The sequence below is a fragment of the Gavia stellata genome, chromosome 1, assembly GCF_030936135.1.
Source record: "Gavia stellata isolate bGavSte3 chromosome 1, bGavSte3.hap2, whole genome shotgun sequence".
Lineage (NCBI taxonomy): Eukaryota > Metazoa > Chordata > Aves > Gaviiformes > Gaviidae > Gavia > Gavia stellata.
Window position 1 is genome coordinate 67066585 of NC_082594.1, and position 17441 is coordinate 67084025.

Here is a 17441-nt window from a genome sequence, read left to right on the forward strand (position 1 = left end):
ACTGCTAAGCAAAGTCTGTATTTTTATTGTGTAACAGAAGCTTCATATGAATATTTTATTTATATTTTCAATATATCTTTATTTATATATATTTTAATTTACTTACTGGTGGGGGAAAAAAAACCCAGAATGCTTTGAATGACCTCACCCATTGAGAACTATACTTAGGCACCATTTGATTAAGACATTTTTAGATTTCTGAGCAATGCAAGCATTTGTAGATTCTGATGAATGTTTCCATGACTGCTTTGTTGGTGTACAGGGGATATTGACTACAGTAGTGTACTACTTGGCATGCTGGTGATGCAGGATGTGCAGCTTGGTTTATTTATAGCTGTCATGCCTACACTTATTCAAGCAGGAGTAAGCACGTATTCCAGGTAAAAAAAAAAAATAATTGTATGTATCTTCCCCCCACCCCCTTCCAAATAGCATGTAGATTGCAAATATGAATATGAGAGCGCTACCATTAATGTCAGAAAAATACGCACTGTGTTTTGTGAGTTCCCTTGACTATTTCTACTTGTCATGTTGTATGAGAATATTCTGTTTGCTCTAGCTGCCTTAGTTCTGTCCCGTACTTAAAATTTGTAGTGAAAAGTTTGTTACTGTAAAAAATAAGTGAATTTCTTCAGTTACATTATTCTTTCAAGACATATTTTTGTCAAAGACTATGTGATAGTATTATTGAGCCTGATGGCTTACCTTGAAGATCAATCAACAAAAATCTTTCTGAATCAACATGGAAGTAAATTCTAGGCTGTAAAAGAGATTGCTGTGCACTCAGCAGATTTAGTATTCATCTTGTTTACTAATGTATCTAGATATCTTACTGTAGCTACTCAGTTTTGAACATCTGTGGAACTAGATCTTTTCAGTTAAGGGGAACTGGTTGGGAGGCATGAGAGCACTTGAAAGAAATGTTTTGTTTGTTCTTCTTTTCCAGCATTTTCAAGGAAATACTGAGAATACTGATACTGATTGGCCAAATTCTCTTTTCTCTGGCTGCTGTTTTTCTTGTGTGTCTTGTTATAAAGACTTATCTCATAGGACCATATTATCGCAAGTTGCATGCAGAAAGCAAAGGGAATAAAGAAATCCTCATTCTAGGAATAACTGCATTCATCTTCCTTATGTTAACGGTAATCTTTTAAATTAATAAAAAAAAATTGATACATGTGGTAGTTTACTGCATCAGTATCACAAAAGCCATCACACTTACTGTTATTGCATATCCATGTACCTTTGTAGTTAATTATTTGGTTTTAAAATGTTTTAAACCCCAAATGCACAGACAATTCATGCATTACAGCATAGATGAGTAAGAAGACATAAAATTTCAATGTTAATCAGCTGAACTTCTGCTGGTAGCTTTTAATACAGCCAGTTAAAGAATCATGATTCCAGTTTTAATTTTGGGCTACTTCATGCGTTTGAAAATAATTTAGGATGGGTTTTGAGATACTGATAATGGCTGATTGTGACATTTGCTCACAAGCTTCTTTGCAACAGCAAATTCTCAACACGGTTTTTATTTTAAAATACTTTTCTTTTTCTGTGGGAGATAAACAGTTTGGGATGAAGTTCAGAAAGTAGAGAAATGCCTTAAGGTTCACAGGTTTTGATATCCCTTTTGGGTTTGGTTCATTTTTCCTCTGAATCTTCCTTCTATTTGTTTCTATCTCATGTTTCAGCCCTCTGAAAAATTATTCTGCTGGAGAACAGAATGTGACAGTCGCTGATAATCTTGTGGGTTTGAAACTCCATTATCCTGGATGAGCAGATTGTTATGTCCTCTCAGAATTTCTGAGAAAAGTTATCCCAAAAAGTTCCTGTGCATGAGCCTTTTTTTCTAGGGGTATTTGCTTAATTATTACAGGTCCAACAGAGAAAGCTGACCTCCTTCAGGAAGAAGGTCAAGAAGGAAGTTAGTGGGAGCACAGCTTTACAATTTGTTGATTTCTATTGTATAGGTTAAAGATGCCATCCCTCTAAACAGCTATTCATATTCCAAACAGGAGTGTCATCTAATAAGAGAAGGAACAAAACTAGTTTCTTCTTTTTACTTTCTAACAAGCAGGCATAACATTTGTAGAACAACTTGAATAAAAAACAACAAACAATCCACAAAAGTTGCATAAAATATTATGGTATCTAGAAGCAGTCTTACTTCCATTAAAAACGTGGCCTACATAGACCGATCTGACTGAATTTGGCGTATTGTGCCCATGTCATAGATCAAATGTACAAGGAGTTTGTCTACATGAATTTACATAATAGATGTGTGTATACAAACCTGAGGGAGAATATGTTTGTGTGTTGCATTCTGTTTTGCAGTATGAATCCTTCTTTAGCATGGGAAGCATTTGTGAAGGAGCAAGTATTTTGTGTAGTTTAAGTGAAAGCAATTTTCCTTTTAAGTTGATAAATAATATATTAAAGGGAACAGTACAAAGGATACTGCATGTAACCTCAGTAAATCATCTGAGATGCTTGATATTCACTGACACTGATACATTCATTATAGTAACACTAAAAGTTGTGGTTTGATCACAAAGACTTAAAAAAAACCTAATAATGAAAAAACCAAACCAAACCAGAAAGTTGTCCAGTTAAACAGTTCAACAAACAAATCTTCTGGAAAACAAGTCTTAATTGACATAGTAGGGCATCTATACCAGGAATAAAAACATAGGATGGGGGATAGCAATCTAATTTGAAAAAATGTTGCATGGGTTTGGAAAGCATAAATTACGGTTTTTGGGTGTCAGGTAGGAATTTAACTGTCATGGTTCCTGCAAAGATCTTTCTCCTTTGAAAACCAAGCCTAAATATTGATGGAGCTTGTATAATTATCTGCAAACACAGTATTTTCCATACTGGTGTAATTCTGGAAAAGCTTTTGAATTTGTAGAGAGAGGAATAAGAGAGTGCATATTTTAGTAGCCTTAACCAAAGATGACTCTGTGGCTCCATTTAGAAAACTTGAGACACCTTTTAAAATAAAGTATTTTAACTCTCTGTCTAGCATGTGAGTTATTCTGCAGGCCACATCCTTTCCAATAACAAAGGAGGTAGGAATGATACTGTATTCCTGCTTCATGCATACAGTTACTTGTTACATGCTTCAGTGTTGACTGGATTTCTGGGGTCCACCTAAGTTTATCTTGTATTGGGGTTCATCTGTAACACTAGCATATGTAATGCACATTATATACAAACTTAATTTATTTTACTTGTTTCCTGTGTTTGAAAATCTCAGATGACTATTAAACAAGAATTGCCATTTCTTTACCAATAAGGACATATTCTATATGGGAAAAGAAGAGAGAGGAGAGGACAGAAGTGAGTAAGCAATTTTGATGTAAGGGATTATCCTGTCAGTTGAGGAACTGCCTGTATGGAAGTGACTTTTGAGCATTTCTGAATTGCTTGGCTCACTTGGATGACATTGCAACTCATTAAATCTGAAGCAGGATCTTAAAGACATCTCTTCTTGATAAACTAATTTAGAGTAAAAGAGATGCAACAAATCTTGAGTATGAGATATTTTACCAAGATTTGGAGCTTAAGATACATCTTTCTGTCCCCAGATATTCTCAGAAGTAACTGAAATTTCCCCTCACTTTTTCCCCTCAACTAGGTAGGCAGATCGGGGGGCGTGTCGAGTGCCAGTCCTATAAAAGTCTAGCTGACTTAGAGACACAGTTGTGCATCTTTCACTCATGTACCTTGTCATCAGTAACAAAGGTTTGGTAGAGCATTATTACACTTTCAGCAACTCTTTTTCAAGCGTTGAGTTATGCAGATACTGCTTTTTTTTTTTTTTTAATTGGGAAACTGTTCTCCTGAATTGCAACATAAAGAGCAAATCTAGCTTATGGTTTTAAATATGACCACTTAGGATCAATGGCCAAACTGGTAGTTTTAGGTTGAGAGATATACCACAATGAGTTGAACATGTTATAAGTCAGCCAGAGCATTCACTGGTGTAGTGTTGCTTTTTCATGTTCTGTGTGTATGGAAACATTACAAGGAAAATAGTTTTAAACACTACCCTGATAACGAATTGCTGTATTAGATATCTGCAGGACAACAGTGGTCAGTTTTGTTATGTTTTAAAACTAAGTTGCTGAATGTTATTAAGGAATCGGAAAAAAATAAAACCTGACCTGACAAGACGGATAGCAGTTACATTTACATGTTTATAGGACTGTGCATATGCATGGAGGGGGGAAGAGGAGGAAGTGGCTTCCAGTTTGACTGCATTATGGTTGACCTGGGATGATGGCAGCAAATGGAGGGAAATTGCTAGCTTGCTTTATATATCACGAAGATGAAAAGAAAATATAGCTATGTTATTGCAGTACTTTATATATGGAAAATATAAATACTTTTTCCTGCAGTGTATTAGGAGTGTCTCCAGTGTTTGCCTGGAGTACTTCTCAATGGCTCATAACCTGCATATGAACTCTTTTCTATCAATTAAAAGGAGAAGATTAAGGAAGAACTGTAAGCTCAAACATTCTAGTTCATTATTTAACAAAACACAGTTGAGATGGAGTTTTTACAAGGCTCACTAAAAATTGTTTCCATTTCCATTAAGGCTTTGCTTTACTTAAAATGCAAGCTTAGAATTCACCTCTTTACTTTTGGGCAGATTTAAGTTATTAAAGCCTGAAATTCTAATACATCTATTTCCGTCAGGGATTTCTTTAATTTTACTGGCTTACCATATTTATTAAGCTTCTATGATGATTAAAGAGTAGCAATAAGATACATGTTATTAGAGAATATAGGCAAAACAACTGCTGAACAAATGGTTGAAATTCAACTGGAACATGTTACAGCAGTATTGTTTATTTCTTTATGTATTGCTATGGTAGAACATTTGAACATAAAAATCCAATATTCTAGCGAAAACAAAGCAATCCTTTCTGAATTAGAGTAAAATGGGGCCTTTGAAAACAACTGAAAATGAAATTATACTGGGAAAAACATGTAAATTGACAAAACTTTTTTCATTTAATTTTGACTGAAAAAGCTTTCTGTAATATAGAAACTGAGAAAAGGACAGTGCAGAGCCCAGGGATTAGTAATTGTTAGAGCCCTGTTTGGTAAAGGCAAAACATTGAAAATGATGCAAGCAGAGAGGGAATACTAAATGCAAAATACTTTCCAAGTTTTGCTTATATAAGAAATTTTGCTGAGAATGCCTTCCTGCCAGCACAACAAACCCTCTCTAATGTGTGTGTGTGAGTGTGTGTGTGCGCGCGCACCCACGTGTTATATATAATAAATCATGATGCTACAGATTTAGTTGAGGAAATGTATCCATTTACTGGTAATATTATTGGACAACCAGAGACCAGGATGGGAATAGTAAAAGGAGTCTCTGTAAAATCTAGGTATAAATCTGAAGAACTGGAGGAGGGGGGAAGGGGTTAAGAAAATAATGTAATTTTTGGTTCTTTTCTTGCCCTCTCATCCACTTCATACTTTTCTGCGTGTAAAGTGACCTATAGATTTTGTAGACCTCAAGTTGTGTAGTACCTAGAAAGTAGACAAGAAATAGCAAAGTTTGCCTTTTTCTCTACCAGGCCCTTGAGCTCATACTTAGCTTGCCATAGAGCGAAGGAACGGAATTCAGTTTTTATGCAGTGGGAGCAAACCCAGACGGACATCCAGTTTCCTCCAGTTATGTCTGATGGTTTCTGAACAAGCATGTTTCTTTCATGTTTAAATTGCTCCTTGCTTGAACAGTGATTCTCCTAACAGCACAGTATCGTGCAATTCCAATACAAGATATACTAAATACCTTCTTACATGGTAACCTAACCACGTACATGGGAATACTTAAAATGTCAGCTGTAAAAGTTTTGATCTGGAGCTCTGTTACAGCTGATAACACTTAAGTGTGAGGGGATTACAGCTGAATAGTAAAAATAATTCCAACTTTATTTGAAGAGGCTATGTACTCAAGAGGTTGTGACTTTTAAAACAACTAATGTATGACTGAGAACAACTTAACTGTTTCCTATTCATAACTGTTTCCCTCATCGTCTTCATCTTTTGGTGATTTTAAAGCCTTCTATGTATATTTCCTTCTTCCCTCTTATAATTTCAAATTGTGGTGAAAAGCACTGAAATTCCTTTTGTTTTAAGATGAGAGTAACATTATAATGTTATTTTGTTGGTGTTGCCTGATCAGCAACTATTTGCATTAGTTGACAGAACCAATTAGTTTTCTTAAATGTCTTGCAATAAATTATGGACTGTTAGCACCAATGGAGTTATGTGACAAGCATTCAGACATTAATACTTCAATACAGAAAAGTCTGGGGCTTATTTTTAGGTGGCATTTTATGCATAGCTTGGAGACTTGTTTATTGTGTCTTTCGCTCTTCTGCATTAATTTCAAGTCACTTGAGTTTTAGCTTCATACCTTACAGTGTAACACCATGCAAGGTATGATGAATGTTTTCCATAAATGTACTATGGTGTATTGTTGCTTAATCTAAATTAGTATGGAAATAAGTCTTCAGTTTTAAATGTTCTATTAATATTAAAAGCATTGCCCTTCTCAGTGAGATGATTGTCTGCAGCAACATGGTTTTAAAGTAATTATTTTAAAATATACTTTATACTGACTATAAGTGCTTCTTGCTTTTTTTAATGTTCCAAGCATTGCCTTAAGCAGTTTCTTTGGTTTTAGTTCAATCTCTTTACATGTGTTTCATCTCTTCCTTCTAGTACTGTATTCAAATAATAAAAAAAAATGAAGAGCAGTCTGAATTCTTTCAAACAGATATAGTGCTTCATTTCAGCAGTTTACTTCACATGCTTAAATGCATCCCTATTCAGTAAAGCACACAGGCACATTTAAGTCCAATTTACAATAATAAAACGTAATTTATGCCTGGGACTTCTGCTAAATTGAGACTATTCTCCCAAATTATAAGCTTTGATTTTTATTTTTCCCCCTTGTTTGACAGCTGGAAAATATGCTGTTCTTACTGCTTTGTTTCACAGCCTCAATGTATTACGCAGTCCTGACTCCGAAGCTGTTACAGTCTTTCTCGTTTTTGTGAAATCAGATGCTATCCTCAAAAGTGACACAAAGCATTACAACGTAGATTAAGAAATTTATTTTTGTTTTTGTGGGGAGGGAGGTAATATGGAGGGGAAACTGGTTTTGTGAATCTTTTGTGTAAATACAATACTGCCTAACACTGAAATAAATACACTGAATTCTATTTGTTGTTGAACTTGCATAAAGACTTGGTAATTTACTGCATTCAGTATAATGTATAGTTTTATAATTTCACTGTGAAATGGTATATAAAGTCACTCAGGGCTGGAGAACAGCAATAGATTTTTCTGTTATTCCTTGACAGATCACAGAGCTGCTGGATGTTTCAATGGAGCTGGGATGCTTCTTAGCTGGAGCTCTGATCTCTTCTCAGGGTCACATGGTTACTGAGGAGATTATGTCCTGTATTGAACCAATACGTGACTTTCTTGCCATCATTTTCTTTGCATCCATAGGTAACTTCTAAGAAAACTTGCTTAAAAAATAGTGTTAACCTACAAATGTGGGGGAGGAGAAAAAAAAAAAATGGTCTTTCATAAGCAATTTCCATGTCGTACTCTCAATTCTTTTTTTAATGTCAGTTTTTCATTGTTAATTCTGAATTTGTCTGGGTATTTAAAACATGTAGCTAAAATTTTTAAGGTAAAAAGATGTTTTTGGTCTGGGTTTTTTGCCTTTTTTTTTTTTAAATATTCTTCTGCCTTCACAGTGGATATATTTGTATTTTATACTAAAATTGTATTACTATTTTGAGTCAGTTGGTAGAGTAGAGTTAAGGTCTTTATGGCTTGGTTTTCTCTAGAAACAGAATATGATAATGGAAACAGATTTTTTTTTTTTTTTTAATAGCATCTTGTTTCTGTAGTTAGGAAAATATGATCTGTGCGTTCTTAACACAGGGAGAAAATAATTGAACAAGATGTATCTCAGAGACTACCTGAATGTCAACTGAAATGCAGCATTGATGCCTAAGACCAGGAGGGTAACTCATCATGCTTGTTACCCAGTACAAGTTAACTCTGAGAACTCTCAGTCAATCGGTAGTTTCATTTTGAACTTCTGCATTCTCTAGCTGTCGATGCATGCCCCAATACGCTTTCTCTAAAGGAAATGGAAACACGTTACTGAAGTGCTTAGGTACAGTGAATGAGGAGACAGGCCCTGTGAAAGCGCTTGCCTCTCCCTGTGGATTGTATAGGAGACTCATGTCCTATTTTGGAGGCATTGCAAGGTCTAAAATAGGGGGTTTCAGTGTGGCCCGTTGCACAAATCCAACCTCCTTCAACCCATGCTTACTCAGAAATTCTTGGGGTTTGGGTTGGTTGTTTGTTGGTTTTTGGTTTTTCTTTTTCCTCAAGACCACCCTTCTTTTTTCTTCCGGTTTAAGTTTTCTATTGTTCTTTTTATCTCCATATATTTAGTCAGGTAATAGTCAAGTCCCATCACCAGCATAATTTTAATCCCTTTCCTTACATACCTGTTTGATACCCATTGTTTCATAACAGACACTAAAACTGTTTCTGGTGGTTGTCAAAATAAAAAGGAAATAGTTATGCTTGCCAGTCTTGATTTTTTGTTTTACCCAGGTTATGTTGATAATCTGTGCTGATCAGTCAGATTGCTTAGTAATAAGTATGTTTATTCAAATAACTTATTTTTTAATAAAGGGAGGAAAGTGGTGAGCTATGGTAAAACTCTTGGGCCCATATAACTGACAAGGTTGGATGAGTAATTGCTAAATGCTCTCAGATAAGTTGTTTATGTGTTTTAGTAAAGACAGTGATGGAATGGATAGTGTTATCAGGGTTACAAAGCATGACAAGTAATTGTAAGCCCAAAGTTAATTTTACAAGGGACTGAACAATATAGTGTCCTACATCCTTGTGACTGCATAAATTAAGACTACAGATAAGACTTTGGTACAGTACAAGAAATCAGCAAGACCTCAGTTGGCGTGCTGGCAGCACTCCATATAGCCTATGTTATACTATAAGGAAATTATTTTGGTAGTTCTGTTACAGAATTAAAGAAAAATCTTTTTAACTGTTGTTACCATTATAATTGCAAGAAGGGAAAGAAAATTGCCTAACAAGTTTGTATGGTTTTACAGAAAATGGTGTTATTCCTGCCTCAGAAGATTGTTAGCTGAAAATCAGAAAAATGAGCTACGTTATAGGCCTCTGACAAAATGTGACAATGCTTGCTTGTAAAAAACAAACAAAAAAAACCCCCAAAAAACCCCCAAAAACCCCACACACAAGCAAAAAACCACAACAAAACAAAAAAAACCTACAAAACACCCTCTCCCAAATAAATATTATCCCACTCTTCCCCCTTTACTTTCAATTACTTTCAAATTTTGTGGTTAACAGAAGTTGTGTGGGGTGGCAAGGAGATAGGTTTTAAAAAGGAGAGATCTGATCTTGCAAAGAGAACCTGAGTAGGATAAAAAATATTCCTTAAACTTTTAAAAAAGAAATCTAATAAGAAAAGACCTCTTGCTTGCTCTCTATTTACATATAATCCGCATGTGTACATATATATCTATAAATATATATAGATATACTATGTGAAATTATGTAAAGGCCACAGGGAAGGACTCTCCTCCTCTGCTTAAAGAGAAGGCTTGTTGCTATATGCAGCAAGGACCCTATTATAGAGTGCAGAAACACTTGAGATCCTCCGGTGGGGTGGTACGCCACTACAGTGATATAATTTCTGTTCCTTTTAGGATAAAGGAATAAATAGAAAAATTTGACTTAATTGAAAAGTAACTGTAAATATGTTATTTGGAAAAGTTAGTTCCTATTTTGCTTGTCTTAAATGCCTGCTTTTCTGTTCTCACTACAGAAATCCTTCTGGTGCCTAAAAGCTGAGCTGAATAGTACTTGTTCATGTAATATGTGTAACAGTGGTCCTGCCCTTAGCTTGACCTGTGTAATGCTACTGCTTTCAAATTTGCGCATGGGTGCATTTGTGGGAATAATACACCTTTGCAGTTAGGCATTAACAGCTGCACTTTGAATTACTCTCCATCTGCACATTCATGTAGGCCTGTGTGTGTTCTTCACGTGTTCTGGCTCTCTATGGTATGTGCTGAGGTTAGAAAATTCCTCTTAGTCTCTGTCCTCGCTAATATTTTTGAGACCACATCTGGACCAATCCCATAGAGCCACATTTTGGGCTCATTTCTGTTTTGGTACCTAGTACTCAGATCCTTCCCTTTCCAGCTCTGCATCCTTTGATTTTTGTTTTGATTGCTTTTTAGAAAGGTGGAAAGCATCTTTGCATAGACTGGCTTTTTTTTTTTTAAAGGCTCCAATATCCCATTTTTTGTCAGTCTACAGGGTGTATGGAGTTTGAAATTGGGCATCAGGACCCTATCTGCCACTGGTGAGGAGGCAGATTACTTCCACTGACTGACAAAATTGTATGTCCTCAATGTGCTGTACAGATGTACTCACTTGCCAGGCTCCATGTTTCCTTTCTGGGTAAATCTTGTGGTCAGCATTGGACACTGAGTGCAAGATGCTGAAAACCCTTTAACAGTGTGCGTTGTTTCTTCAGAAGATGGGTGATGCTGACATTGTCAGCACTACTATTGTCCAGAACACACACACAGTGTTTCTCTGATGAGCCTCTTAACACTTCTGTTGAATTTGAGAGAAATCAAAGATCCCAACTGGAATTCACTAGGTGACATACATTGCCTTCTCCTTATCCATCCAGCTCTACTGCTTTGTTGTCCTGCATGGAACAAAATGAAACTTGGAGGTTTCAAGCTCTCAGAACTGACATTAAAATCAAGAGGACTTTCCGCTTTGCAGAAAAATGGAGATGAATGTTGGTTTTGTCCTCTGCTACTTAATCTAGCTAGGGCTGTAACATTTATTGCATTTGCTAGCTATGATCTTAGGTTCATTAAGACTGTTAGTAGATACAGCATCGCTAACGTGATTTTTTTCTGAATGATGTCCTGTCTTGGTGATGTCTCAGAATTAATTCTACTGACTCCAATTTGACCAACAGAGTTCTGTTTTCTCTAGTCTTGTTTGCTATCAAGGATCTCAGAGATTCTTCTTCTTGATGCTGGATCTTCTACGATGTGGTCATGACGTTTGGATCTTCACGTGCTCTTTAGTGGCCATCCAGCAGATTGGTGGAATCTGTCTAATCGGGGCAGGGGAGAGGAAGTTTACCTGTTAGGAAAAAAGTACCTCTAAAAAGAATGTGCAAAATCTTGCCTGTAATTGTCCACAGAAGAACACATACCAACTTCTACAAGTGAACTGTGCTTTTTGGCTTGACATTGATGCAAGGTCACCTTCACCCCAAGGCCTCCACTCCAGCTATTCCAGAACACTGCTTAGAATTGAAGTCTGCCAGCTTATGCTCAGCTCTGTGAAAATGTACCCAAGTGATATCCTAGCTGTTGGTGACAGGCCAACATGCCACACGCTACCTGATGATGGTGCTGAAGTTCTTGAATTATTTGACTGAAGTGTTTCTTCCATTTTAGACAAGTCCGTAGTGACTCCTGAGTTTAGTCACAAAGTCGGATTAAAACCATTGAAAAAAATGCCCGTATTCATGCACCTTCTGTCTATGAAGTTAATCTTTCTGATGGCATTCATGTTGTCAGGAAGGCTTCATGTGCTTATATAGCAGCCTGATATGACTTGTGGCCTTATCCTAAGTTTTCATCTAGGGCAGGGACAAAGGTCTGTAATGACCATGAAATCCACTATGGTGGGATTTATTTCTCCCAAAACGTGTTTTGTGTGCTGGAATGTTTATTTGTTTGCTCAGAATAGTGTATGTAACAGGTTTAGGCTTGCTTCACCTTGCAGACACTTAACCTCCACGGGATTAGTATAGAAATCTGCGGTAGTTTGTGCCTCTGCTCTTTGGAATATAGTAATAATCTCCACGTCAGGCAGCAGTTCAGATGAACTTCAGACCGCCTGTCTGCTCCAGAACTGAAAGGTAGCTTCACCAGTAGTGACGAGAGCACTAGGCTGTATTTATAGCCTCCCTCTGAAATCTTCAATTCCAGATGTGGCAGAGTTGTCGCTCTTGTCAAACATGACATTGTTACAGACTGTATTTCTCTAGTTGCTTTTCATGTACGTTTGAGACCAGCCTGAAGGTGAAACAGCAATGTGCACAAGATACGAAGTAGAAAAACCGAAGCTACTTGCCCCTCCATGTGCACATGTGCAGACATTTGGATTTCTTTTTTTGGTGTGGTGTTCATCTCTCTTGTTTTGCCATCTCTCCCTGCATTCTGATAGTCTTTTGCATTTGAGCTTCAGTAGTTGGAAGGAAATTAAGAAACAAAACAGGGTGTGTGCATGCTGACTGGGTAGTACTTGTATAAAAATCTGATGTACTTGAAGTACATTTCCATCCACAATGGAATATGCATATGGACAAAACATCATGAAGTTACTGTAACTTCCTTTGCGCACTCAGGAAGAGAAGATGACTCGTAGTTCTCTTCAGTTCTTTTGGCTCTGCAGCGCTATGGGGCAGGGAAAATTAGTAAAAACTTATCTGGCATTAAAATAGAAGTTACAGCATCGATTTACATGCCTCATGCTTTAGAAAGCTAAACTCTTGTCCTTCACCAGAAATAATTGGGCTAGAAGATGGCCAACTATTATGGATTTCTCAGGAACACCACTACTATTTTGGTTCCTCTTTTTACGAGCTTTTATGAAAAAGGAATGAGCTTCCAAAGATACACAGTTACATTTGCCTGAGTAAGTTCCTCATACACTAGGAGGAAAAACGAGACTTAGTCAGCTGTAAGATTCTTCCTCAGTGACTCCAGGACTTCTCCAACAAATACTTCTTTTCCTTATGTTTAATATTAGCAGGATTTAGTTTCAAATTTCTGTGCTTTTTATGCTTCTTGTTATCTTGCTTCATATAATTATTGAATAAAAATGACAAAAAAAATTGCAAAAAAAAAAAAAAAAAAAAAGACAGACACCACCACCAACAACCAGAAAAGAAAACAACCACCCACCCCAAAATCTCAAAAAAACATCATAGCAATGGCATTTTATAGCATTCCTTAGTTGTTAGACCATGCTCAGGGGTTTATGACTTTACCTGATTCCAGTCTAAGTGATTTTTCCAGTTCAGGTGACTTTCAGTGTTTGCATGTGAGGGTCATGGGATGAAAACAGTTACATTTTCTGTTGTAGCTATAGTCTGTGCAAATACTGAATACTACATTCCTCCCACAGTGATAGTCCATTACCATGTCATACAAAAATTAAACGTCTAGCAAAGTGTATGTTACAATCATTGTGCAGAACAATGGAATTGTCTTCCTGCAGTATTTTTATAGCTTTCATCAGAGGTGTGTTTCAGTTCAGATTCTGGATTGTTGACTGGTATGGAAGAAAGAAAACTTTATAAATGAAAGTGCTCATGCCTCAGTCATACACAATTTAACTCAATTGGGAATATTGTTTATGCTAAACCCCTCCAAAGGAAAAATGGATGGATAATGCAGGAAGTGCTTTAGTGATTAAGTAGGTAGTATTGGTAGGTATGTCAGGGCTTTTTGTTTGTTTGCTTTTGAGGATACAGTCTTGCAATTAAATCTATTATTAAGTCAGAAAATTATCATAGTGAGATACTGGCCTTAAACTTTGAAATATTGTTTTCTTTCCTCCTAGGACTTCATGTTTTCCCCACATTTGTAATATATGAACTCACAGTCTTACTATTCCTTACATTGTCCGTGGTCATAATGAAGGTATTTTCTTTTTCTCTTGTTTATCTTTTAATAGTCTAAATAATCTTTGTGCTGCATGCCCTAATGAAAATTCTGTGCAAGAACTGAACATCGGATATAACAGAGAATATTACGTCTTTACTCTAAATCTGTATTTGGAGGAATCTTACTAACTCGAATACAGTTTGATACAACATTCTTAGAATATTAAAAGAAAAGATTTAATGTTAAAAGTAAGTTACACATGGAGAAATGTCTATTTGTCTAGCTTGAGATTTGTGACGAAGTTATCAAGTGTTTTTATTAGTAACCAAGATACTACTTTTTACTGTGCAGTGTACATTTGTCTCTTTTGACATTACTACAGAATACACATTTGGAAGTCCACTAGTTTATTTTATGTCCAGAATTATTGCATTCGATGCTATGTATCTTAGAAATATTGTACTATTTCATCTATTGCACTTTTTTTACTTAAAGAAACAAACAAACAAAAAAACCAAAACAAATGCACGACAACCCCACAAAAAACCCAAAATGTTTTTAAAGTTTGTCTTGGCAGTGCTTGTGCTTTCTCTGATTCTTCCAAAGACCAGCCAGTATATCAAGTGGATTGTCTCAGCAGGACTGGCACAAGTCAGTGAATTCTCTTTTGTTCTGGGAAGTAGAGCACGCAGAGCAGGGATCATATCTCGGGAGGTAAGCTGCTCTATAGTTATTAACTTCATTTTTTACACCTGAATAACTTACCAGGGTTTTGTATTACAGTGTATTTGAAATACCAATACATTCCAATTTTGTGGCATCTCTCAACTGTTAACAACTAGAATCAACCCATGCAAATGCAGACATGTATGTCCCTGACAGGGCTCTTAATTCCGTTTTTTACTTATTTCGTACTGTACTTTTAATATTTTAAATAGCAGGTTTTACTTTTAAATAGCTTAATTATAAATACTTTGCCTTAACTGCTCTCACTTACAACTGCTTTATTAACTGCGCAGTGAGTTGTAGATAGCACCCAAGTTACTAAGGCTGAGAAGCCTTTGCTTTTGAAAAGAGGTAATTGAGAATATAGGATTTGACTAAGGAAATACCAGTAAATAAGAACCAGAGAGCAGATATGGTGAAGTGGAAATTGCCTTAATATTTAAACAAGCCAACAAACTTGTAATCTTTACCTGCAAAGCTTGTTAATTTTAAATCTTCTGCAGAAGAAACAACCAGCTTTTTCAGTAGTCATAGAAAAAATCCCCTAGGAAAGAAACCTTAAACTTAGTTTTATATTGAAGCTGTGAGAATGCTATTTTTTCACAATGAAGTCTGCTTTGTGAAATTAAGTAAATTATGGCTACAGAGATACAACAACTGACCTCACTTTCTGGTGCTAGCTGCTTTCTCCTCTGTATCTCTGCTCACAAAAATACTCTGCTGGCGCTCCGAGCTTTTCATTGTGTGAGCGAGTGGGGTGTATAATGCTGGAACCAATTCCAAATAAAGCACGTGTGAAAAACTTACACAATGCTGTTCACTTGTATAGGTTAAGGTGATTCATTTTCATGTTCACTCCTGCATATAATTAGGAGTTATAAATATTGTATGTTTGTGTAGAGTTTCAAGATACCCATACGGGATCACAGAACCAGTTTTGGGGCCCACCCACTGCGCTTGGAGGCCTTTAGACTTTCATTTTTCTCTGCGGCAGCTCTCACATTATTATCTACTGTGTAGGTTTATACAGCTCTGAAATTTCCGAAAGTCAGTCTTCTGTTTGAGACCTCAAAACTACTTCCTGCTGCTGTTTTATAAGACTCTTTCAGAATATGTAGTTAAGATCTTTTTTCAGAATATGAGGTTAAGATCTTATTTCAGAAGATGTGCAGTACAACTTAAAAGGATTTTAGTTTCCTTTTTTAGCGTATAAAATAGTAGTGCACTTTGCCACTATATCACTAAGCCAGAATATTTCCGGGTTTTTTTACGATGGTATTTGGCCTTTGACCTTTTAGCAAACCTTAAGGTTTTAAAATTGACCTCTTAACTATACATGTAAATAATTGGTTTTTTATAAGCTCATAATGTTGTTTTTGTACTTGTATCTTCAAACCAGGTAAGCAGATAATTAGATGGTTTGTGCATGCACTTGTTTGCTTTTGTAACAATATGCATATTTGGTTAGGAAGACAGGTGCATTCTCCTGAAAATATTGTCCAGAAAAGTCTTATCTCCTCAAACTTCCAGTCACTTCTTAGTTTACCATATAACTAAGAGAAGTAATGGCTTTTATTTCCAATTTTCAGGTCTATCTACTTATTCTGAGTGTGACTACTCTAAGCCTCTTACTTGCCCCTGCCCTGTGGAGAGCTGCGATTATGAAATGTGTTCCGAGACCTGAAAGACGCTCAAGTACTTGATTAAGACTTGCACATGTACAAGAATGCATCTTCTTGCAAGGAATATCTTCATTGCTCGTTGTATTTCTATGCACTCAGAAAACAAGAGGTTTTGAGTAGTCAGTCCTCTTAACATGCACTTGGTTATAAGCCTTATACTGACCTTAAAACAAAACAAAATTCAACATTATAAAATAATTACGTAATTTGAATTGCACGCCTTTTACAAAATTTACTTTCAGACAGATTGGAATCTGCCAGAATATTTGTTCCTGATCCAATCAATTATTCTCTGCATAAATTGTTTTTTTTTAAAATACAGCGTCATGCAAACTGTGTTGATTACTTTTTGCCTGAATGTGCCTTTTAATTTTCATCCTATTTTGTTACTGCTGGTTCATCACCAGATTTTGTTTAAAAAGAAAAAAAAAAAAATATATTATGGTGCCTATGGTATCTTCTTTCACTAAATGACTTGAGTCATTTTCGCATTTAGGAGTTTAATATACTAGTATAAAATTAATCACAAAACAAATTTCTAATGGTGAGTAAAAGTGTAGTCCTCTACAGAAAGGTTTAACTGTTTAGCATCAAACTGTTTTAAGCAGTCAAATACATATTCCAAATGATGCAGCCAATACTGTATGATATTTTATTCCAAATTACAGCATATAATGTATTTTCTTATAGTGGTAACTTTTATTTGTTAGTTCTTGTATTTATTTACATATTTGACTGAAAGTTGATGGTAAGAAAGGGTGTAACTTAAGTTATATTTGAAGACTGACAGTTGTCACCCATTCTTGTTGCTAACTGCTGTTACAGTAATTGTTTACAGTTTTTTTTCTTTGTTTTAAATCAAAAATAAATTTAGTAAAACTGAAAAGTCTAATTTCAAGCAGATGTGAAAAACAAGAGTTCTGTAACTTTGGAGGTTGGATGTTATTGACGCTATGCTAGATTTGAAGTTATTTTAAGTAAATTAATTTGGACAAAACTAGAAGTGGCAGACTGGATGTATATTTGGAATTCCATGATGTTATACTTTGCATTTACATTGAATAAATTGTTAGCTCTTTAAAATATCATGACATTTCAAAAAAACAGTGATTTGAATGTGATCTTAAATGTAACTGTTTTGTTCTTGAAAATGTTGTATGTAGCAGGAAAGCCTTGTAAAAGCCCATTCTTTAAGCGTCAT

At 35.8% G+C, this 17441-nt stretch overlaps 1 protein-coding gene across 1 annotated transcript in view; it reads left to right on the forward strand.

The window, feature by feature from the left end:
• The window catches only part of TMCO3 (transmembrane and coiled-coil domains 3), a 31466-nt gene extending 14025 nt beyond the window's left edge, over positions 1-17441 (forward strand). Inside the window, exons 7-12 of the mRNA XM_059817254.1 lie at positions 263-380; positions 947-1142; positions 7398-7548; positions 13789-13868; positions 14397-14546; positions 16148-17441. Of these exons, the coding sequence (XP_059673237.1) occupies positions 263-380; positions 947-1142; positions 7398-7548; positions 13789-13868; positions 14397-14546; positions 16148-16261 (809 nt within the window). The 3' untranslated portion in view covers positions 16262-17441. The remainder of the gene's footprint in view (positions 1-262; positions 381-946; positions 1143-7397; positions 7549-13788; positions 13869-14396; positions 14547-16147) is intronic.